This window comes from Coregonus lavaretus (assembly GCF_964263955.1).
Source record: "Coregonus lavaretus genome assembly, chromosome: 25".
NCBI classification, from domain to species: domain Eukaryota; kingdom Metazoa; phylum Chordata; class Actinopteri; order Salmoniformes; family Salmonidae; genus Coregonus; species Coregonus lavaretus.
In genome coordinates this window covers 34,041,979-34,068,040 of record NC_140012.1, presented here as the reverse complement: position 1 = coordinate 34,068,040, position 26,062 = coordinate 34,041,979, and the positions used below count along the sequence as shown (strand labels likewise).

General features: G+C 42.0%; 1 protein-coding gene across 1 annotated transcript in view; it reads left to right on the top strand.

Annotated features, from left to right (window-relative positions):
- Positions 1 to 26,062, top strand: part of LOC311100893 (neurexin-1a-like) — a 393,788-nt gene that overhangs the window by 240,767 nt on the left and 126,959 nt on the right. The window contains exons 12-13 of the mRNA XM_084141884.1: positions 18,989 to 19,192; positions 23,538 to 23,564. Of these exons, the coding sequence (XP_083998010.1) occupies positions 18,989 to 19,192; positions 23,538 to 23,564 (231 nt within the window). The remainder of the gene's footprint in view (positions 1 to 18,988; positions 19,193 to 23,537; positions 23,565 to 26,062) is intronic.

Below are 26,062 nucleotides of genomic sequence, written 5' to 3'. Positions count from 1 at the left end.
CCGACTGGTTTGTTGAAAGGTCTCTAGTGTAGCACTGACTAGTTTGTTGAAAGATCTTTAGTGTAGCACTGACTGGTTTGTTGGCCGTGTTTATTTCTATATTCTGTTGGACTCCAAGTTGTTTGGGTGCGTGAACAGTTCTCTCAGGACGTCAGCTTACATTCAGGTTATGAACATAGATCCCTTCTCTTCTCACTATCCTTACTTTACCCCACTGTGCACTGTCATTTGGAGGAAAAAATAAGCAGGTGTGGGATTTAGTGGTGGTGGAGAAAGGAGGATTGGGGAGGAGGGCATCAGAATGAAATGTGAATATAATTGACATCAAAGGCTGCATTAAAAGAGAAGGGCTTTAAGCCGTTCATTACAGACGCTGCAGTATTAGGATGCTTTGTCAGAGGAGAGAGAGGAGAGACCACCTCCCTGCTTCTGTGTGTGTGTGTAGTGGACACTCTGGGCTGCATGGTACTGAAGGAGCCTGTCAGTTGAACTATTTAATAGCAGGGCAGAAGTTACCAACTCCAAGAAAGCAAACAACAGCATATGAATACTAAATATGTATGTTGAGGATGATGATGGATAGTGAGAGGAAGAGAGAAAGGAAGATTGTGAAAAGGCTGGCTGATGCCCTTCACATGAAAAGGTTTTCACTAACAGTCAGGAACAGTTTCTTCAAAAATGTGAGATTTAGTTTCAATAAATAGATAAATACAGAACAATGGCAGCATTAAAATAGTACAAACAAAGATTCAAAGATTAAGACCAAGAATAAAACAAACATATTCACTGCTCTGTCCTTGCTTACCTCTATCTGCCACTGACACGCTCCCACATGTAGCTCATTAGGTCAATTAGTGGGAGGAGCCTGCAATGAGCAATTAGCCAATCTGTGCTGATATACAAAAGTTGGTCACAAACATTCAATGAAAGGCAATTAACTGGTTAAAATGAAATGGTGGTAGAAAACAGTCCCTATACATAAATAAACACTCAAAAATACATATTTAACACAACCTGGGGGAAATGATCAGGTTTAAGAGAGGATATGTTCACATCATCACAGAAAGAAAGAAAGAAAGAAAGAAAGAAAGAAAGAAAGAAAGAAAGAAAGAAAGAAAGAAAGAAAGAAAGAAAGAAAGAAAGAAAGAAAGAAAGAAAGAAAGAAAGAAAGGTGGAGGGAAGAGAAAAAGATGGAGAGAGAGAGACAGAGAGAGAGAGAGAGAGAGAGACAGAGAGAGAGAGAGACAGAGAGAGAGAGAGAGAGAGAGAGAGAGAGAGAGAGAGAGAGAGAGAGAGAGAGAGAGAGAGAGAGAGAGAGAGAGAGACAGAGAGAGAGAGTCGAGAGAGAGAGAGAGAGGCAGACCTGGCTCTCAAGAGAAGACAGGCTATGTGCACACTGCCCACAAAATGAGGTGGAAACTGAGCTGCACTTCCTAACCTCCTGCCAAATGTATGACCATATTAGAGACACATATTTCCCTCAGATTACAGCGATCCACAAAGAATTCGAAAACAAACCCAATTTTTATAAACTCCCTTATCAACTATTTGCACATTGTTACAACACTGTATATATACATAATATGACATTTGAAATGTCTTTATTCTTTTGAAACTTCTGAGTGTAATGTTTACTGTTAATATTTGTTGTTTATTTCACTTTTGTTTACTATCTACTTCACTTGCTTTGGCAATGTTAACACACGTTTCCCATGCCAATAAAGCCCTTAAATTGAATTGAATTGAAATTGAGAGAAAGAGAGAGAGCGAGCGAGAGAGAGAGAGAGAGAGAGAGAGACAGAGAGAGAGAGAGAGACAGAGAGAGACGAGAGAGAGAGCGAGCGAGAGAATGAGGGACAGAGCTACAGTGACGGCACAGGAGGTTGGTAGCACCTTAATTGGGGAGGACGGGCTCATATAATTGGCTGGAACAGAATCAGTGGAATGGTATCGGACTCACCAAACACATGGTTTCCATGTGGTTGATACTATTCCATTTACTCCATTTCAGCCATTATTATGAGCCGTCCTCCCCCCAGCAGCCTCCTATATATAGGCCTCCTATGCACTGTAAAATGGCTGTCTTCACCTGCTAACCATTTGGCTCATTAAACCACTCACTCATGACCGGACTCCGAGTGGAATATCATCTCTCTTCCTCCTTGTCTTCCTCCCTCCTTCCTACCTGAGGTACAGAGAGGAGGGGAACTATTAGTAGTTAGAAGGAGAGAGAGAAGAGGAGAGTTTGAGAGTCTCCAAGGATGCCCCTTTGCTGTGAATAAGACATACATGTAATTAGTGTGTAGATTAGTAGTGCACTGTGTTCTGTGTCATATAAATTAAGATAACCATATTTCATATTTGCAATTAATTTCCAATCCCTTGGCAATTCAACCAAGTGAGACAGTGATCAAGACAAAATGATAACGTTGCTTTTTCATTGGAACACAATATGTATTTAGTCTACAAAATACTGTATGTATTTGTGAAGTGTGTGCGTTTGTATGCATGCATGACTGAACGCGTGTGTATGTTTCATTCTGTCACCATGTAATTAGATAGTTGTGTGTCTTGTCCCACTCGGCTGCGTCTTGTTTTTACTGGGAGGCGTTGCCGTAATGCCAAACTGGCCTGGATGCCTTGTCAACAAATGCTGCTGTTTATGACACACACGAATGCACACACACACACACATACACACACACACACACACACACACACACACACACACAAACACACACACGAACACACACACACACACAGTTTCTGTTTATTATAATTGTGTTGCCTTGCTTTCTGCCTCCCGACTTCTCCTGAGAAACACAGCTGATATCATATTTTCCCTCCATCTTCTGTCCAGTTGTCTACTAGGATCAACATGAAAAAATATCCAATCTCTTTCGCTACTTAAAGCTAAAGTCTGGGATTCAGAAAGCTGTTCAATTGTCATTTTCTCTGTGGGAGCCAGTTTGTAGGAGTCAGTCACATTTTTTCTGTTGTATTTGTAGATGTAAGAAGAAGTGAGATATTTGTTGATTTTGTAGAAGTAAGTTGCTGTGTTGTGAGCTACTGTACTGTACAGGTCACATTTGTATGTTGTATTTGTAGATGAGTTGGTAGTATGGATTCAGGTTGCTGTGATGTAACCTACTGGTGCCTACTGTACTGTACGCTAAAGCGTTCAAGCGTAAGCAGCAGAGTTCAGCATGGTCGGTCGATCACTGTGACTTTCCTGGTTTTGGCCAGTCAGCACTCTGACTGCTCTGAGGCTGTTTGAGTGTGTGTGTGTGTGTGTGTGTGTGTGTGTGTGTGTGTGTGTGTGTGTGTGTGTGTGTGTGTGTGTGTGTGTGCACGTGCACGCGTCTGTGTCTGTGTTTCCTTTTTCGGCCCAGCGTTGACCTCCTGACCCCTCTGATTGGCTGTAGGCTGATTAGCTACCAGCTGTAACTATCAACATCCTCCTCAGTTCACTGGAGCCAATTTGACCATCTGTTTACAGAGACACTTTAAATTAGTAGTGTCCTTATACTGGCATGCTAGTAGATACCCATAGACTTCCAGTCGTTGCGCTAATGCTAGTTAGCATTGGCTCACAAAACTATCTCTAACTTCCTTCATACTGGACACAGAGACATAAAAGTGGTATCCATGAGTTCATCTGACTCGTTGCCAAAATCCCAAAGTATGCCTTTAAGACAGTATCTTGGATTCCAGGAATCAGGGAATCGTATAAATGCTACTGAAATCATGGTGGAACTGATGAAAATGTGTATTTTATGAAGCAAGTGTCACTTAGTTTAGTTCGTGATTTTACTCTGTCCATTTTGGTGGCTAGTTGCCTTCACCTCAAACACATGCAGGTGTTTAATCTGAAACATAGCAAAATGTTTGTTATGTAACGACAAATAACAGATGTTCAACACACTTTTCACCCAATTCTGCAATTGCTCATCCCTACTACATAAATAGCTGAACAGTTTAGGATTATTTAACAAGAAAACCCACCAAATGGGCAATTAACGCAGATGGAAACGTAAAAATAGCAGTGAATTTTTATATATTCTAAATGTATTCTATAGGGCCCTACACAGCCTGTTACTATTTCAGCATAGTTCACCACTATTACGACATAAGATCCGTACACATTTTTTTACTAAATAGTCACCAAATAGCACAGGTGTATACATCCATGTTGGAACAGGAATAGCTGTAACACGGTATGCACACACTGCTCTCTGTGGGCTTCAGAGGCAGAGGAGATTCACTCTCTTAAGTTTCAGTGAATAGGGTAGTGGGAATGGCAGTAGGAGTATTAGGAAATATTAAAAATATTAAGAAATACATCATTCAGCAGCTTTTTTGGCGACTGTGGTGGTTATAGGAGAATTAAAAGAGAGAGAAGGAGAGAACAGTGAGAGTGAGGGGGAGGAGACAGCAGAGAGGAGAGAGCTGTGAACGTACCCAGTCTGATGCTTTCCTCTCCTCCTTGCCTCTCGCTCTACGGCTCTAATGTTTCCCATCCCTGCTAATGAGCTGACAGAGAATGAGGGCATACAGTAGGACGTGAGGGAGGGAGAGCGAGAGAGCGAAAGAGAGGTAGAGAGAGGTTAGTCAATGGTGGTACGGGGAGGGAGGGAGGAATGGAGCGAGGCAGGGAGAGAGAGGGAGATGAGGGAGAGAGAGAATATGAAGATAAAGAGGAGAGCTCACTTGGATTCATATGGACTCATATGGATTCATATGGACTCATATGGACTCATATGGATTCATATGGACTCAAATGGACTCTTTTGTATTGATTTAATGGAAAACTATATCATCTGAAGAGTACTGTACACTGTAAAGGGGTTACCGTGAATTTAACATTAGCTTACAGGCAGCTCGGTGTCAAGTACAATTCTGTATTTCATATTACAGTACAGATACTGTAATATAAATACGGTATCAAAGCAAGTACTGTTTAATGACACACATTAAAATATCGTAAATTTGACTATATTATTCTGTAAAAAAAAGTAAATCTAAATGAATGAATGAATGAAATTCCTTGAGGGGAGGGGTTTGTCTTTCACAGTATTTTACAGTAATTACAAGTGATTGGTGCAAGCAGGTTTGCTGCTAGGTAAAATGTTTACACATTACAGCAAATTAATAAATATTTGGTGTTAGATATCACTTGCATTCTAGAGGCCTTAACAAAGGCTTCCAAACTGGCAGCTACTACAGGGCAAAAGCAAAAGCAACTAGCAGTTAAATTGGTACAGCATTCTGACTGACTCACGGGTGCAACAAATATAGCCTTTTACAAGACATGCCTCAAAATATGGTAATGTCTCAAAAATAACAATACTTTGCACCCACTAGTGGTCAAAATGATTTTGCCGCGCTAAAGATATGGCACTGTACTGTATTCTGTAGGGTGGAATTACATGCCATTCAAAATACAGCAATGGTCCCACAATGCACCATCATTTACAGTATGCTGCAGTTAAATGTTTAAGAGTTTTTTACTGTTGATAATACCTAAAGTGACCGTATAAATTACAGTTTTCTGTTACATTGTATGTTGAAGCCTGATTACACTTCAGTCTGGTCACAGATAGAACAAGGAGCCAGATGTTTCACTGGATGTATAAATCTGAAGCATCCGGTTGGAATTTCCACTCACCACGAAATATGGTGAGGAGAGGAAGCTCAGTGGCTGGCAGGGGGAGAAGAAGGAGCGAGATGGAACTGGACCGACATTCTGCTGATTTTCTCATAGAAGAAAAGCCCGATCTCAATACAGTTTTCTGTTCCCAAAACTAAATATGTTACGACCAGAGTGCACAAATTTTTGTAGACCCTTTGCCAAAGTCCCTAAATATTGCATTGTTTAGAAGGAGTGTAAGGGCGAATTTAGTTATTGCACAAGCGCACTTCACAGAGAAGTTGTTCCATAATAGGATCTTGCTAGCTCGTTGCTTGGCTCTGTCCACCTCCTTGCTTGTTCTGCCCACTATGCTTATTTTGCTCCCATTGAAAATGACACAGATGATCTATCTTGGGTTAGTTATAAATATCTTTGGTCTGGTGTTTCACCTCAGCTTTTTCTCACTTCAAATGACCCTTTCTTCTCTTTCTCTTGCCCTCTCTTCACACCCTCTATCTTTTTTCCTCTCTCCCTCCCGCTCTCCCCCTCTCCATCTCTGGCATTACGCGATGTATGTGATTGGCGTCGGTGGTTAGAGCTGTCTAGCTAAAGAGTAGGAGCTGTGGTGCGGACTGACAGAACGGAGGATCCACCCTGGCACACTGCCAGCTGTTTTGATGTCTCCGGATTGTAGACTGGAGCCTGTGTTTGTGTGTGTGTGTGACACAGGAGGCTGCTGAGGGGAGGACAGCTCATAATAATGGCTGGAATGGCATCAAACAAATGGAATTTTGAAAGGATCTGTCGTACACCCGACCGTTGCTGAGGTGCAGGAGATAAGGACTAACACTGAAATGAAAAGGAATCTCTGCACCTTCAGGATCAATGCACAATGTTGTATTTAATTAGGCTGATCTTTCAGTCGCCAGACCTTCATCAGAGCATACAAAAACACACAATGACAGAAGCAATCATACATGATGAGCAACACCTGTGTACAACACAAACGCCAGGAGACACATCAGTAATCAATTATCTCCGAAAAGTGTGACTTGATCAAGGCAGTAAAAAAAACTGTAATTTCAGTATATTTTTTACGTAATTCTTTACATAAATGTACATACAAATATATATAAAAATATATATGCTGAATATATATAAGAGTGACTGAACAGGCTGATTGGCACCTGTGTTTTTCTGTTGCTCATTTGAAAAACAAGATTTCAGTCTTGGAGGTTTGTTTCCTGACCGATTGTGTGTTTGGTTAATGATGTTTGTCCCCCACAGTAGAAGCTTATTTCATTTCCTCAAAATCCCCAGAAGGAATCGAAAATAACTCAAGAAATATTTTTTTGCAGAGGATGTTTACGTTTTTTTTTACATCCGAGGTGTTTGGTGCAGTATTTCTCAAGTTAAAAAATGCAGGACATGTTGTCTTATGTAAACAAAGTTGGAGCTGCTGGGCAGGTCTGTCTCACAGGCAGGTCTGTCTCATGCTATTGTATAGAGAGCAATCACCGCAGCTGTTCACCCCATGTTAGTGGGCAAATGGACATCGTCAAATCAAAACCCAACCTTCATTAACCCGTTGTGATGCACGGATGTTCCAAAATCCGTTTTAGACGAGACTGACTTTATGACCAAAATTACCCTATATATTTACACTTTGTAGTACATCTTGACACTAGAATAACTGTTTCTGACTCATATCGATGCTACATAGGCCGTTTTCAAAGGGATTCGTTGCTTTTTAAAAGCAGTGACTCTTAAAAAATTTTTTGGGGATGAGTACGATACCATTCCATTAATTCCATTCCAGCCATTACTATGAGCCCATCCTCCCCAATTAAGGTGCCACCAACCTCATATGATGTGAGTTTGTGCGTACGTATATGTGTGTGTGTGTGTGTGTGTGTGTGTGTGTGCAGCTTGCAGGCAGAGAGAGCTGTCAGAAGAATTAGCCTATCCTTCACTTCTCCATGCATGGTGTACCATACCACCCGGTGGCTAAATACAGCTACTGCATATGGTGTGGGAGGAGGAGTGACGCAAACACACACACACACACACACACACACACACATACAAAGGGAAAAGAGGCAGAGGAAAAGGAGGGAGGACAAGAGGAAGGAAAACGAGCAACGAGCGATGCCGCAACGAAACCTATTTTGAATAGCAGAAGACACACACACACACACACACACACACACACACACTCTGCATTCACCACCCAGTCTGTCATTTCCCATGAGATGTGCTTGTACTGCACTGCACCTTGCCTACCATCTGGGTAGACATACACACACACACAGATGCACACAGACACAGTCTGCCCCTTCCCTACCATCTGGGCACCCACCTCTACCCTCCGCTCTCTCTCTGCTACAACAATATTTAGGCTAATTACCAACTGGAACTGGACTGAAGAGAGAGCGTTGAGGGGGGCGACATTTAGGATGAGTTCAGGAGGACATTTAGGATGAGTTCAGGAGGACATTTAGGATGAGTTCAGGAGGACATTTAGGATGAGTTCAGGAGGACATTTAGGATGAGTTCAGGAGGACATTTAGGATGAGTTCAGGAGGACATTTAGGATGAGTTCAGGAGGACATTTAGGATGAGTTCAGGAGGACATTTAGGATGTGTTCAGGACGACATTTAGGATGTGTTCAGGAGGACATTTAGGATGCATTCAGGAGGACATTTAGGATGCATTCAGGAGGACATTTAGGATGCATTCAGGAGGACATTTAGGATGCGTCCAGGCCGGGGAAGAAAAAATTACTGTCTGCTTAACTAAAATGTGTGTGTGTGTGTGTCTGTATCTGTGTCTGTGTCTGTGTGTGTGTGTGTGTGTCTGTGTGTGTGTGTGGTTGATTGGACAGTGTAGTGTAGTCTCCTCTACAGTGAGTGGACATGACAGTGCCATATCCTGCCAGTGGTCTTCTACAGGCAGCAGGGCTCAGATAAAGCTGCTTTACAGACTCAGCTCCAGGCAGGGGGAGGGCCACATTAGATTTTGGCCCAGGATAATAGCCGTCTCTCTGGCCTTGGAACTGGCAATATTCTCCATGTCTCTCCATGTTTACATCAGTCTGTTGATAATGATAGGATTTAAAAAATCCAACGCACCAGTATCTCTCTATCTCTTGCCCCTGTCTCTCTCTCTCTCTCTCTCTCTCTCTCTCTCTCTCTCTCTCTCCTTCTCTCACTCTCTCTCTCCTTCTCTCTCTCTCTCTCTCTCTCTCTCTCTCTCTCTCTCTCTCTCTCTCTCTCTCTCTCTCTCTCTCTCTCTCTCTCTCTCTCTTTCGCTCTCTCTCTCTCTCGCTCTCCTTCTCGCTCTCTCTCTCTCTCTCTCACTCTCTCACTCTCTCTCTCTCTCTCTCTCTCTCTCTCTCTCTCTCTCTCTCTCTCTCTCTCTCTCTCTCTCGCTCTCTCTCTCCTCCTCTCTCTCCTCTCTCTGTCAATCTTTCCACCAAGTTGGCAAGTTGTTTCTATCTTTTTTAAATTCACCAGCCAGTCTGTCTACTTCCTCCTTCCTCAGTAGTGTACACTAAGATATTCAGACTGAGTGGTCTGGAGAAGCACTGGAGAATGGAGACATAAGATATTCAGAGACAGGGGTCTGGAGAAACACTGGAAACTGGAGACCAGTGGTGTGTATTCATGGATGCCAAGGGAAGTCAGGCTTCCTAAAACTATTGACCAAGATAATATTAATATTTTCTCTCTCTGTGTTTCATAATTTTCCTTCAATTTGCAAGAGGTTGAATGTAGAAGGAGAAAGCATCCGAGCGAGCGAAACAGAACCCCTCTATCTCTCTACGTGTATGCCATCTATCTGATGCTGTCTGGTCCAAACGAGTATGACATTGTTGCTGCCTGTAGCATTGAAGGCAAGGGAAGCCAGCAGGGATCTGGCCTCCCTTGACTAAAAAAGTATAAAACGTGCCAATCATCGTTGAGCTAAACTGAGCGAACTCAACTGTGAATGGTCCTGGCGCACCAAAAAAAAAGTGTAAAGGGAAGCCAGTTTGGATTTGGCTTCACTCCTATCAAATCCCATTGAGAGCAATACGTCATTGACAGAAAAACTGGAATTGTTGCATCTCGTTGTGTTGTTGTCCTCCGGTGATTTTGTATGTTTGCCCACTGACAAAGAAATGATCAGTCTATAATTTTAATGGTAGGTTTATTTGAACAGTGGGAGACAGAATAACAACAACAAAAATCCAGAAAAACGCATGTCAAAAATATTATAAATTGATTTGCATTTTAATTAGGGAAATATGTATTTGACCCCCTCTCAATCAGAAAGATGTCTGGCTCCCAGGAGTCTTTTATGCAGGTAACGAGCTAAGATTAGGAGCACACTCTTAAAGGGAGTGCTCCTAATCTCAGTTTGTTACCTGTATACAAGACACCTGTCCACAGAAGCAATCAATCAATCAGATTCCAAACTCTCCACCATGGCCAAGACCAAAGAGCTCTCCAAGGATGTCACGGACAAGATTGTAGACCTACACAAGGCTGGAATGGGCTACAAGACCATCGCCAAGCAGCTTGGTGAGAAGGTGACAACAGTTGGTGCGATTATTCGCAAATGGAAGAAACACAAAAGAACTGTCAATCTCCTTCGGCCTGGGGCTCCATGCAAGATCTCACCTTGTGGAGTTGCAATGATCATGAGAACGGTGAGGAATCAGCCCAGAACTACACGGGAGGATCTTGTCAATGATCTCAAGGCAGCTGGGACCATAGTCACCAAGAAAACAATTGATAACACATTACGCCGTGAAGGACTGAAATCCTGCAGCGCCCGCAAGGTCCCCCTGCTCAAGAAAGCACATATACAGGCCCGTCTGAAGTTTGCCAATGAACATCTGAATGATTCAGAGGAGAACTGGGTGAATGTGTTGTGGTCAGATGAGACCAAAATGGAGCTCTTTGGCATCAACTCAACTTGCCGTGTTTGGAGGAGGAGGAATGCTGCCTATGACCCCAAGAACACCATCCCCACCGTCAAACATGGAGGTGGAAACATTATGTTTTGGGGATGTTTTTCTGCTAAGGGGACAGGACAACTTCACCGCATCAAAGGGACGATGGACGGGGCCATGTACCGTCAAATCTTGGGTGAGAACCTTCCCTCAGCCAGGGCATTGAAAATGGGTCGTGGATGGGTATTCCAGCATGACAATGACCCAAAACACACGGCCAAGGCAACAAAGGAGAGGCTCAAGAAGAAGCACATTAAGGTCCTGGAGTGGCCTAGCCAGTCTCCAGACCTTAATCCCATAGAAAATCTGTGGAAGGAGCTGAAGGTTCGAGTTGCCAAACGTCAGGCTCGAAACCTTAATGACTTGGAGAAGATCTGCAAAGAGGAGTGGGACAAAATCCCTCCTGAGATGTGTGCAAACCTGGTGGCCAACTACAAGAAACGTCTGACCTCTGTGATTGCCAACAAGGGTTTTGCCACCAAGTACTAAGTCATGTTTTGCAGAGGGGTCAAATACTTATTTCAAATGCAAATCAATTTATAATATTTTTGACATGTGTTTTTCTGGATTTTTGGTTGTTATTCTGTCTCTCACTGTTCAAATAAACCTACCATTAAAATTATAGACTGATCATGTCTTTGTCAGTGGGCAAATGTACAACATCAGCAGGGGATCAAATACATTTTTTCTCTCACTGTAGTTTGTATTTTGCTTCCCCAGTGATTTGACCCATTCACCACTACTGTTGGAGACATAAGATATTCAGAGACAGAAGTCTGGAGAAACACTGGAGACATAAGATATTCAGAGACAGGGGTCTGGAGAAATACTGGAGACTGGAGACATAAGATATTCAGAGACAGGAGTCTGGAGAAACACTGGAGACTGGAGACATAAGATATTCCGAGACAGGAGTCTGGAGAAACACTGGAGACTGGAGACATAAGATATTCAGAGACAGGAGTCTGCAGAAGCACTGGAGACTGGAGACATAAGATATTCAGAGACAGGAGTCTGGAGAAACACTGGAGACTGGAGACATAAGATATTCAGAGACAGGAGTCTGGAGAAACACTGGAGAATGGAGACATAAGCAGGCTGAATAATGAATGATGCCTGTGATCCAATTCTTGCTGTTTGTTATAAATGTTGAACATACATTTCTCCAAAGCCCCTTGGCGACTGTAATTCGGCGATAGTTGAATTGGATTGGGTGGATCGGGTCTGGTGTTACCGTAGGGGTGGCTGTTACATGCGGGTGACAGCTTGGCTAACCCTCTTGCAAACCTCCACTCAAGGGAGGAAGGGAGAGAGACGGTGGGGGTGGGAGCAGAGAACATGAAAGAGAGAGAAAGGGAAGAGCGAGAAGAGAGGGAGGAGAGGGACCTCAACCATGTCCCCCTTGTTAAGATTACTGCCTATTTTGTTTCTCTGAAGCAGTCTGTCCCTTAGCTAGGTGTTGCTGCCTCGTTCTTGTTCTTTTGTGAAAATCAAGAGAGCGTGAGGTGTCACATACACACTCTTACAAAACAGTGAGAATAAATGCTCACCATATTGTCCTCCACACCTCTTCCCCTCCTCCCCTTAACAGCTTCTGCTTGTCTTAACGCAGGCAGTGAGTTGGTCGCTACTTGCTCTGTTCCAGCTTCAATCCCCCTGCTTTATTTTGATATTAAACATGGTTGTGTGCTATTAAAGATTAAGTGAGTGCTGCACCACCATTGGATGTTTGACAGGTGCCCACTTTGCATTTGATAATGATGCTCTCACGTCAGATTTCATATTTCCACATCGTTCTCAACATTACTTATTTACGCCTGACAGCCTGTTATACGCATCTCAACAGAGATGACACCGTCCTGGGCGTATCCCAAATGGCACCCTATTCCCTATTTAGTGCACTACATTTAACCAGTACCTATCAATAGTAGTGCACTGTATAGGGAATAAGGTGCAATTTGGGACGCATCCCTGGATGAGATGCTATGTTTATGAATTTTTTCAGATTGTGATTTCACTCAGATTGTGATTACTTGTTTTTATCTAGCGCTGACAAAGGCCCAATGTTAAAGTACAGAGCACCATTATGTAACTCTATAATGCTCTGTAATTGTGAAAAAAGTCATAGGCATTCTCGACACAAGTAAACATCACATTAATCATTTGAATTGTTGCCTGTGGCTTGCCGTAGACAGAGAGGAATAGGAGAATGCCTGTGGTCGTTATGGTCATATGTAGAGTAGGATATATTCATACAAGTTTAGTTCAATAGAATGTACCACAGATGTATGAATATTAATACTATGACATGGCAATTTCACAGTTCATATGGACAATTAATCCAATAGGACATATGAAGGAAAAAAGTATGAGTGAGGAAGGAAAATGGATATTAACTTAGACATGGTTAGGGCCTGTACTGCACTGTACTGTACTTTACCTCAACTAGCCAGTGCCCCCGCACATTGACTCTGCACCGGTACCCCCCTGTATATATAGCCTCCCGACTGTTATTTTATTTTACTTCTGCTCTTTTTTTCTCAACACTTTTTTGTTGTTTTATTATACTTTTTTATTAAAAATAAATGCACTGTTGGTTAAGGGCTGTAAGTAAGCATTTCACTGTAATGTCTGCACCTGTTGTCTTCGGCGCATGTGGCCAATACAATTTGATTTGATTTGATTTGATACCTGGTACCATGTAGAGACAAATCTGAGAGAGAGAAAATGTAAGCAGACAGAGATGAGTGACTGGCAGAAACTTCTGCTCTCTTTCTCTCTCTCTCTCTCTCTCTCTCTCTCTCTCTCTCTCTCTCTCTCTCTCTTTCTCTCTATGTACCTTCCTGGAGTGACTCAAAGTGAATGCGAGATAGATAGTTACCATGGTGAAGAGGGTAAAGGACTAGCCTTTTTGGCTGAGGTCAGAGACAGCGTCTAACTTCAAGAAAGTTTTTAGGAAAGTGGTGCGAAAAGGAGAAAATATCAGATTTGCGATGTATGTAAGTATAATAAACAATCCCATTGCAAAGTCGACCTGCATCTTATGTCTCCTTGCAGACTTCCACACACTGTCTAATGATACTGTCTTACTAGCCCATCCAAACAGCATGCATGTTGTAACGGGTCATATCTAGCAGTAATAATACCCAATCTTTATCCCATGTATACCCTCTATGTCAGAGGTAGTCACTAATATATCTGAGGGAGTGACTTTTGTGAAACAACCTCGCTGGGTGAGCCACCATATCCATTGGAAAAGGGGGGAGGGTTGGGGGGGTCACAAAGTCAAATTGATTCATACATGATGTCAAATGGATTCACACATGATATTTAAGATAGCCTACTATTAACATGGATCATCAAGCTATTTCATTCTCTATTTTAGGACTTGGGGGTATCAGAAACAAATGTGTAAAAAATAATTGTATGAATCTGCCATTATTTCCATTATCTCAATAAAAGTTATAACGCAAAGATACGTCAAATCAGGTAGACTAATGCCACATTTCAGTCTGAATGAAGTATATTCTTTGGAGTAATTGAAATGCATCAGAAAGGTATTGGAAAGTTCAGGAAAACATCAGGGATGATGATGATCATTGAGCAATCTCTGCGTATGATCTTTTATGGAGACTCAATTCATTTCCCCTAGTCATTCTGTGCAAATTCATCACTTTCCCTTCTAACTAGTCCTGTGCAGCTTGTGTGTGTTGTAGATGGAAACACTTACGTGTTCCTGAGAGTCTTAGCGTTCAGGGATGGAGGTATAGTCACTAATAGCTCCAACCGTTCAGAAGCTAAAGCCCGTAGGTATATTATATTTTCAAGATAAAATCAAATGAAATTGTATTTGTCACATGTGCCGAATACAACATGCTTACTTACAAGCCCTTAACCAACAATGCAGTTCAAGAAATAGAGTTAAGAAAATATTTACTAAATAAACTAAAGTTTTTAAAAAAAGAAAAAAAAGTAACACAATAAAATAACAATAACGAGGCTAAATACAGGGGGTACCGGTACCGAGTCAATGTGCAGGGGTACAGGTTAGTCGAAGTAATTTGTACATGCAGGTAGGGGTAAAGTGACTATGCATAGATAATAAACAGTGAGTAGCAGCAGTGTAAAAACAAAGGGGGGGGGTCAATGTAAATAGTCCGGGTGGCCATTTGATTAATTGTTCAGCAGTTTTATGGCTTGGGGGTAGAAGCTGTTAAGGAGCCTTTTGGACCTAAACTTGGCGCTTCGGTACTGCTTGCCGTACGGTAGCAGAGTCTATGACTTGGGTGACTGGAGTATTACATTTTTTTATGTGGGCCTTTTGGGCCGGATATCAAACGTTACCCACATAACCGCGGTTCTACGAATAAAGCATGCATGCACCACACACACACGCACACATACACACACACACACACACTTCACTTTAGCAGCCTGGCGGGAGACAGACAGTTTAGCGGCGAGCACTCGTTTGTCACCCTGCCCCTGTCACCTGCAGCGTACCCCAGGAGGGGAGGTGGCGAGGGGAGGAGAGGGGGGAGAAATTGGATTTGGGTGAGGGATTGTGTCGGAGCAGCGGTGTCATCCCATGGGGGATGGATGTGACATGGGGTGTGTTTGACGACGAACCCGTGGTGAGGTGGTGTGTGTGTGTGTGCGTGCGTGTTAGCATTGGTACCCTATCCTATCATCTCCTCTCCTCTCATTCCTTACCTCTCTCTCTGTCTCTCTGAGGCCCTAATGGTTCTGTTATTGGGTTATGGTTTGTTTGGTTACTGGGAATGCTGTTACACCCCCTTCCCTCAGTGTTAAACAATCGGCCCAGCATCGTTGTACACTAAAAAAGGAGAGTTCCACAAGGGTTCGTTGGGAAGGTTGATGGTTTTATGTGGAACCATAACAACCCAAAGAATCCTTTGAGCCCTTCAATGGTTCTTTGCAATTCAAAAAAAGGGTTATTTCCTCTGTTATTGTGCAAAGCTGCCATCAACACAAAGGGAGGCTACTCTGAAGAATTTAAAGTATATTTTGATTTTTGGTTACCACATGATTCCATATGTGTTATTTCATAGTTTTGATGTCCTCCACAATTCTACTAGGTAGACAATAGCAAAAATAAAGAAAACCCCCCAAATGAGCAGGTGTGTCCAAACCCTTGACTGGTACTGTACGTTATTAGAATATTTATGAAATGCACATTGTTCTAACATTTATTTTTCCTCGACTCCAACCACATTCGATGCACTGAACGGATGAGGGTAGAGCAATGTCCACACAAGGGTGCAAACCAAAAACACCCACAAAAGCACCGATGAAGGCCTTGAGGCCAATACGCAAGCCAAACAAAGAACAGCGATATCACAAACCACTTGATGTCTCAATGTACTCAATTACTGTATTGTGCATTGTTTTTCTTCATTGTGATGGAAAGTTTACAGGTACAAACCTAGACGACCAGCCTAGGTACAATACAGTAATGTACATTTACATTAAGTGGTTTGTAAGGATGTAAGTGTTTTAGGACAGGGTTTTGTTCTTTCTGTATTCCATTAGAATGACAATCACAGAGAAAGGGACAGGGCAACAACTCTTACAATTCCAACTATTGAATCCTGCAAGATACTGTTCTTAGTTATACAGCTACCTTTTTTGCCTGTGCTACAGACGTCTATATCTGCCCGCTAATACTAGTAAAGGCCCAGTGCACTACTTTCGTAATATTATTATATATACAGTAACAGTCAAAAGTTTGGACACACCTACTCATTCAAGGGGTTTTCTTTATTTTTACTATTTACTACATTGTAGAATAATAGTGAAGACATTAAAACTATGAAATAACACATATGGAATCATGTAGTAACCAAAAAAGTGTTAAACAAATCAAAATATATTTTAGATTTTAAATTCTTCAAAGTAGCCACCCTTTGCCTTGATGACAGCTTTGCACACTCTTGGCATTCTCTCAACCAGCTTCACCTGGAATGCTTTTCCAACAGTCTTGAAGGAGTTCCCATATATGCTGAGCACTTGTTGGCTGCTTTTCCTTCACTCCACGGTCCAACTAATCCCAAACCATCTCAATTGGGTTGAGGTCAGGTGATTGTGGAGGCCAGGTCATTTGATGCAACACTCCATCACTCCTTCTTGTTAAAATAGCCCCTACACAGCCTGGAGGTGTGTTGGGTCATTGTCCTGTTGAAAAATAAATGATGAGAGCCAGTTTCATCATAGCGCTTGATGGTTTTTGCGAAAGCACTTGAAGACATTTCTTGAACTTTTCCGTATTGACTGACCTTCATGTCTTAACGTAATGATGGACTGTCGTTTCTCTTTGCTTATTTTAGCTGTTTTTGCCATAATATGGACTTGGTCTTTTACCAAATAGGGTTATCTTCTGTATACCACCCCTAACTTGTCACAACACAACTGATTGGCTTAAACATATTAAGAAGGAAAGAAATTCCACAAATTAACTTTTAACAAGGCACACCTGTTAATTGAAATGCATTCCAGGTGACTACCTCATGAAGCTGGTTGAGAGAATGCCAAGAGTGTGCAAAGCTGTCATCAAGGCAAAGGGTGGCTACTTTGAAGAATATAAATATAAAATATATTTTGATTTGTTTAGCACTTTTTTGGTTACTACTTGATTCCATATGTGTTATTTTATAGTTTTGATGTCTTCACTATTATTCTACAATGTAGAAAATAGTAAAAATAAAGAAAAACCCTTGAATGAGTAGGTGTGTCCAAACTTTTGACTGGTACTGTATATTCTTTACAATATATTTTTGTATTCATATTCATATTATTATTTATTATTTTTTTGGGGTGCTGCAGCACCCCCATCACCCCTACTTCCCGTGGCTATGTTCTTTATAGAACCATTCTCCACAAAGGTTTTATGGAGAACCATAAAAAATACTTAAATATAGCTCCAAAAAGGGTTGTAACCATTATAGAATGCTTTTTTGGTGCTATATAGTCCAGTGTAGCTCAGTTGGTAGAGCATGGCGTTTGCAACGCCAGGGTTGTGGGTTCGATTCCCACGGGGGGCCAGTATGAAAAAAGGAAAGTATGCACTCACTAACTGTAAGTCGCTCTGGATAAGAACGTCTGCTAAATGACTAAAATATATAACCTTTTTTTAATGGTTCATTATAGAACCTTAGTAATATGTTTTTTATAGCACTATACAGGTTCCATTTAGAACCTTATGAGAATGGTTCATTATAGAACCTTCAAAAAAAGGTTCCATACTGTATAGCACCAAAAAGGGTTCCACTATGGTTACAAGCCAAATAACCCTTATTTGGCACTATATAGAACCATTTGTTTTTAGTGTGTAGAAAAAACAGCTGCCTGGGTTCAAATACTATTTGAAATAATTTCAAATTCTTGAGCCCAAGACATAACCGTTTCCCTGTCTACATAGCCCCTGTCTTCTATTTGTCTCAAAGTTCATTGACCATTAGAATGGTGTTGTGGTTTTGCTCTGACGGCAAAACCCTGTAAGGCTATCTAACCGTGTCTCCAAATGGGTCCAAGAGGATCTCTTCAGTCTGAAGAGCCTTTGAGACTGTTTATGTATTCAGTCAAGGTCTTGTCACTTTCAAATGCATGTGGTGGATGAGCATGGACTTGGAAACACATTAATATGTACTGGTTGGTGGGAATCTGAGACTGTGCCTGAGAGTTCTTGATCCAAGGCACTTGGTATAAGCAGCTACAAACATAGCCCATGTCGTGTGTGTTGCGCGCGTGCATGTGTGTGTGCGTGCATGCATGTGTGTTGGAGAGCGTTAGCAAGCATAACCTTATGTTTTAATAATAACATTTACCATAACACTGCGCCACATATGGAAACTGAGAACAAATCAATGAATATTCATGGTCATGAAATGCTCCCTAGCGTTTAGAGTGAGATTATGTGTTGCAATTTTCTCTGAAATCGCTACTCTCAGTTACAGTACTGAAAATGTTATGTTTATTTTCAAGCAGAATTGAGAGTTGACTTACTTCGATTTTACAATATAGTAAATGTCTGTAGCTCACCTAGTTTATTCTCTAACATGTATACTTTATGATTTTACAATAAAGCGAATGTCCATCATATCTCAACAATGTATTTATTTATCTCTCTTCTCCTCCTCTCCTCTCCTCACCCCTACTCTCCTCCCCTTCCATCCCCCTCTCTCCTCTCCTCTCCTCACCCCTACTCTCCTCCCCTTCCATCCCCCTCTCTCCTCTCCTCTCCTCTCCTCCCCCCTACTCTCCTCCCATTCCCATTCCCATCCCCCTCTCCCCTCTCCCCCCTGCTCTCCTCCCCTCCCCTCTCCTTTCCTCCTCCCAGATGCAACCATCCTGAGTTATGACGGCAGTAAGTTCATGAAGATCCAGTTGCCGGTGGTGATGCACACGGAAGCCGAAGACGTGTCGCTGCGGTTCCGTTCTCAACGGGCATACGGCGTGCTGATTGCCACAACGTCACGTGACAGCGCTGACACGCTGCGCCTGGAGCTGGAGACTGGCCGCGTCCGCCTGACGGTCAACCTAGGTAACGCCACGCGGCGCGGTATAGCCGCACGCCACACAGTTACAACAAAGCTCACATGGTGCGCATAGCCTATGGATGAAATGACCACAACAAAGACATAGCTGAAGATGACTCACATAGGTTCATGACTCACATAGGTTTATGACTCATATAGGTTTGTGGGTCACATAGGTTCATGGCTCACAAATTTGATATAATACTATCTAACCTTTAGCAACCTCGTCATCCTGAAAACAGACAAACACACATTACGTCTATGTTACACTCACACTCTATCCTGTTAGCTATTGATATGCTGATGATATATATGATATGCTGATGATATATATGAAATGCTGTATATTATGTTGAATAGAAGGGGATGGTATAGAACCCTTCAGTGGCCAGAGTCTGCGGCTCTCCGCTCACTGCCAAATGAGCACGCTGTCGTTTTGACCCAGCAGGGAATGCTCTCTGCCCTACCCCACCCTACCCCACCCCTACCCTACCCTACCCTACCCCCAAGTGACTTACAGAACTGTGCAGTTAGAGCATACATTGTTAGTATGTCTTTGTGATCTCAGTGGGAATTGAACCCATGACCTTGGCATTGCTATAGCCAGGACCATTAGCTAAATATAAGCCATACTTCCCATTAGCACCAAAAGCCAAATATACTGTCAACGCCATACCTGTTAGCCCCATACATAAAACATCCAGACCACCAGCTCACCTACTATCCATACTGGCTGGCTATGGTCCCTGTTTTATATGGAACCTTAATTCCATTATAGCCGTGGAACTTAATTACTGGTACCTTCTCTGCCCCTTTGAGGTCCCCTTTGACTATACTTACTTTTCTGGCGGAGAAAAGCCCTCAGCCTTCTACACTCACAGGTCTGAGGTCTGTGCTCTGTAACAGTGGTAAGAGTGGTGTCTAATATCTAGGAGTGTCCCTCCCATAGAATTAAATAGACCTGACCAAAATGTATGCCATTATCAGCACGTTCTAGAGCTATGCAGGTCTACGACATCATCTACTTGAGTGTATTACATGTCTCTATGGTTTCTCCACTCTCTCTGTAGTCTTATACACATCACAGACAAATCAAATCAAAGTGTATTCGCCACGTGCACATTACCACAGCAGGTCTAAACACTACAGTGAATTGCTGACTTGCAGCTCCTCCTCAGCAGTGCAAAATAAATGTGAAGTAGCACAGCTAATCAATAGACAATAAGTAGATGAATAAAAATAAAAAGAGCACAACAGTCGGTAAAAAAGACAAGGTCATAAAATAGTTAATAAAAGAACAAGGTCAGACTGTTGACCGACAGAGCCTTCCCCAGAGCTCAATTACATTTTAGTCATTTAGCAGACACTCTTATCCAGAGCGACTTACATGAGCAATTAGGATTAAGTACCTTGCTCAAGGACACACCGGCAGTATTTTCACCTAGTCGGCTTGGGGATACGAACCAGCAACCTTTCGGTTACTGGCCCAAAGCTCTTAATAAGCTAGGCTACCTGCCTAGGACAAGGCTCCAGTCGGCTGTTTATGAGAGACCGAGCCAGTCAGCTGTTTATGTGAGACCGAGCCGGTCAGCTGTTTATGTGAGACTGAGCCGGTCAGCCGTTTATGTGAGACTGAGCCGGTCAGCTGTTTATGTGAGACTGACCCGGTCAGCTGTTTATGTGAGACTGAGCCGGTCAGCTGTTTATGTGAGACTGAGCCGGTCAGCTGTTTATGTGAGACTGAGCCGGTCAGCTGTTTATGTGAGACTGAGCCGGTCAGCTGTTTATGTGAGACTGAGCCGGTCAGCTGTTTATGTGAGACTGAGCCGGTCAGCTGTTTATGTGAGACTGAGCCGGTCAGCTGTTTATGTGAGACTGAGCCAGTCAGCTGTTTATGTGAGACTGAGCCGGTCAGCTGTTTATGTGAGACTGAGCGTAGCTCATAGAGTGATGAAAGTGCAAAAAAACTATGAAGAGATATATTAATATTTATTGTTGTATAAAACACTTTGCCTTTTGTCTGCATGCCCAGTTCTCAGCGTGATAGAGATAGAGATAGAGAGTGTGTGTGTGTGTGTGTGTGTGTGTGTGTGTGTGTGTCCGTGCGTGTCTGCGTATGTGTGTCTATTTTCTCTCCTCATGGAGCAACGTAGAGAATCCGCCTCTGGAAATGTTAGATATCTCCCAAACCGGGCATGGCTGTGGGAAATGATAGCCATCTATTTCTCCTTTCCGCCGGTTAAACAGAAATGGGCTCTCTAAACAGAGGCGTTTAGCGGTGCATACAAAGGAGAGGGCATGGGATTGGCACTACTTTCTGTCTGTCTGTCGACCACAGGGAAGCCTGTTGCCGTGGCACCCAGGGCGACAGCGCCTCACACTGACAGGGGGCTGACAATCCACATCACCACGGTTACAGGGCTGATAACCCACATTGCCTCGGTTACCATAGATGTCTTCTGAAATCTGATCTGATGATGACAGCCAAGATGTTTTTGTTTACATTTTACCTTTTGATTTCTTTTGGACATATTTGTATACTTTCTTCGCTTGGTTTCACTCGGTTCCTCTTGCCCTTAGATCGCTAGGTCTCCCTCCTCCCTCTGTCTTCTCTCTCTCCCCTCCTCCCTCAATCCCCTCTTTGTTTGAAATGCAGAGCATTTCCTGTGTGGGCTGGCTGGCGTTGGTCTTTGGCTGTTTGCGACCACTTTTCTGCTGTGGTTGACGACACACGACTGGCAGGGCCACATGGGTAGAATGTCTGGGTCTGGATACGGTCAGCTCTCTCTTCTCACAGCACAACACCGACTCACTGTATATAATCAGAGAGAGAGAGAAAGCGAGAGAGGCTGGATAGCAGCAACAATATGTAGTTGTTTAGACATAGTAGCAGTATTAGTATACTAGTAGTAAAAGTAGTAGTTGTAGGTCCACATAATAATAATAATAATAATAACAATAAAAAAATAAAATAAAAATAAAATAATAATAATAATAATAATAATAATAATAATAATAATAATAGTAGTAGTAGTAGTAGTAGTAGTAGTAGTAGTAGTAGTAGTAGTAGTAGTAGTTGTAGGTCCACATAATAATAATATTAATAATAATAATAATAATAATAATAATAATAATAATAATAATAATAATAATAATAACAATAATAATAATAATAATACTAGTAGTAGTAATAGTAGTAGTAGTAGTAGTAGTAGTAGTAGTAGTAGTAGTAGTTGTAGGTCCACATAATAATAATAATAGTAATAATAATAATAATAGTAGTAGTAGTAGTAGTATTAGTAGTAGTAGTAGTTGTAGGTCCACATAATAATAATAATAATAATAATAATAATAATAATAATAATAATAATAATAATAGTAGTAGTAGTAGTAGTAGTAGTAGTAGTAGTAGTAGTAGTAGTAGTAGTAGTAGTAGTAGTAGTAGTAGTAGTAGTAGTTGTAGGTCCACATAATAATAATAATAATAATAATAATAATAATAATAATAATAATAATAATAATAATAATAATAATAATAATAATAATAATAATAGTAGTAGTAGTAGTAGTAGTAGTAGTAGTAGTAGTAGTAGTAGTTGGTAAAATGTCAAATCATTACAATCATTACAGAAGGTGTTCTGTAAGAAAAGCCTCACCAATGACATCATGCCTGACATTCAGTATGCATCCTTTGAATTGGTTAAATAAGGCCACTGGACAGTGGTCAAATTGAGGCATGGTGTCTTTGAATGCCCTATCCTACATCTAAGATGTTAGACCACCCAGCATCCCTACCGGGTGGCCCAGCTCGACCATGACCATGTTCCGATGCTCTCTTATTGCAGATGTCATAAGTCAAAACGTAACCACCTCCTCTGTCAAGGAGTCAATTTTATTTGGGACTTTTACCAGGAAATGTTTAATTAAAAGGTTAATAATGTTTTGTTACTTTCCAGTTTAAATAACATTTGAATCTACAAAACGTCGACACAAAATATTCAAACTTTGATCAAGTGATATAGGTTGGTCAGCCAAGGCCTTCCGGTTCAGCCACATGTACAACAACCCAATAATATAGCACTGTGAAAGGCCCTTTACTGACATAAACAACTATATAACTAACTCATTTGATTGGCATTGTAAAGTAGCAGTTACCATGCTCTTCCTACCACACCCCAGCAGCTCTTACCTGAGCCAGGTGTGGAGGGGGAGAGGGCCATGGTGGAGAGCATCATGGTGTGGTCCCTGGGTCCGTGTGTCGTCCCCAGAGGGGTGGGGTGTTATGCTTTAATATTGTCTGCAGCTGTCACAGTGAAGGATTTGACATCTCATCTATTCTCCCCCATCTAGACTGTATCAAGATTAACTGTACTACCAGTAAGTAAAGACTGCTCACATTTACTACTCTACTCTTTTACTGTTACTCTTTGATCTGTATTCACAATGTTGGCTATTCATGAATGTATATCCCTCTTTAAACAAACGACACCTATATAGAAATGTATGTTGTCTAAATTCATGTGTACCAGAAAGTAGACTATTTAGGTACAAGCTATATAGATGTCATATGTTTTACATTATGATTTCAGACCAGGTTGACAAAGATGTGCAATATTTAATATGTTTTCCCCCAACAGCTAATGGTGAAAAATCACTATTTTAAAAATGCACATTACCATTATGATTCCAATCAATTTCCTATACCTGAGATATACATATTATATATGATATAGACCAGTACAGACCAGTGCATTGCATACAGACCATTTTGTGGGAGATAATGGACTGTGCAGTATAGTATGTTCCGCGCCTCAGTCATGCAGTGGGAATCTGCATCCGCTCTCCTACAGAGTACTGACTGCTGGAGAAGGGGAGGGAGAAGGGAGAGGATGCATGGAGGGAGGGAGGGGTTGGAATTAATGAGCAGCCCCCAACATGGCAGTCAACAGTGATTTTTCACAATCTGTTGTCTCTAATTACCAGCCTTGATGACGCTCCTAAATTCAAACAGACTTATATAAAACGCATGCTTTGGAAACAGAGGTATTTTAGCCACGCATGATTTCCCCCCTGTTCCCTTATTTTCACCTTTCTCTCCGTTCGTCGGTCTCTTCTTTTCTTTCTTTTTTATTTCTTTCTTCCCTCAGTCTATCTTGGCACCTGGCAAATTGATGAGGCTTTTCAAAGTGGAGAGGAAATACGGAGTGCGATTTTATTATTCTCATTAACCTGCCTCACAGAGCAGAGAGAAAGGGATGGAGAGAGTAGGACTGCCAGGAGGGAGGGAGGGAGGGAGGGAGGGAGGGAGAAATGGAGAGGGTAGGGAAAGAGATAGTGATGGAGAGAATTGGACTGCTAGGAGGGAGGGAGGGAGGGAGGGAGAGAGAGAGAGAGAGAGAGAGAGAGAGAGAGAGAGAGAGAGAGAGAGAGAGAGAGAGAGAGAGAGAGATAGTGATGGAGAGAATTGGACTGCTAGGAGGGAGGGAGGAAGGGAGGGAGAGAGAGAGAGAGAGAGAGAGAGAGAGAGAGAGAGAGAGAGAGAGAGAGAGAGAGAGAGAGAGAGAGAGAGAGAAGGGGGATATATGAGTGTAGAGCTACACAGGCTACATTGCAATATTTTAGGAGGAAACTTGTCCTTGTCCTTGTATTTATAATTCAGGGACATTGATGAATTAATGATGGAAGAAGAGTCCTCAAGAGTCAGAGAAGATGAGCCTTCCTTTCCTGTTGAACGTACTGCATACTGCATACACACTATATCTCTAGGGTTTACCTTCACTTCCATCACACACACTATCCTCAACTGTTAGGTTATGGAGAAACACACTCCCAAAAACATTAAATAGTAAGCTCTCTCTCCTCCATCCAGATTGTCTTATTCCAGTCTGCATCCAGTTCTCTTATTCTTTGGGGGTATGGCTGAGTCACACGAATGGATACAATATTTGATAGGGTACATATGAATTTATGTATAAACGCTGGTGTTATAGGAAGGTCTGTGTATAGGGGCATCAAAAATAATTTACACATACATGGTCTGCAACAACAGTTAGGCTATTACAGTGAGGGAAAAAAGTATTTGATCCCCTGCTGATTTTGTACGTTTTCCCACTGACAAAGAAATGATCAGTCTATAATTTCAATGGTAGGTTTATTTGAACAGTGAGAGACAGAATAACAACAACAAAATCCAGAAAAACGCATGTCAAAAATGTTATAAATTGATTTGCATTTTAATGAGGGAAATAAGTATTTGACCACCTCTCAATCAGAAAGAGTTCTGGCTCCCAGGTGTCTTTTATACAGGTAACAAGCTGAGATTAGGAGCACACTCTTAAAGGGAGTGGTCCTAATCTCAGTTTGTTACCTGTATAAAAGACACCTGTCCACAGAAGCAATCAATCAATCAGATTCCAAACTCTCCACCATGGCCAAGACCAAAGAGCTCTCCAAGGATGTCAGGGACAAGATTGTAGACCTACACAAGGCTGGAATGGGCTACAAGACCATCGCCAAGCAGCTTGGTGAGAAGGTGACAACAGTTGGTGCGATTATTCGCAAATGGAAGAAACAATAACTGTCAATCTCCCTCGGCCTGGGGCTCCATGCAAGATCTCACCTCGTGGAGTTGCAATAATCATGAGACCGGTGAGGAATCAGCCCAGAACTACACGGGAGGATCTTGTCAATGATCTCAAAGCAGCTGGGACCATAGTCACCAAGAAAATAATTGGTTACACACTACGCCGTGAAGGACTGAAATCCTGCAGCGCCCGCAAGGTCCCCCTGCTCAAGAAAACACATATACAGGCCCGTCTGAAGTTTGCCAATGAACATCTGAATGATTCAGAGGAGAACTGGGTGAAAGTGTTGTG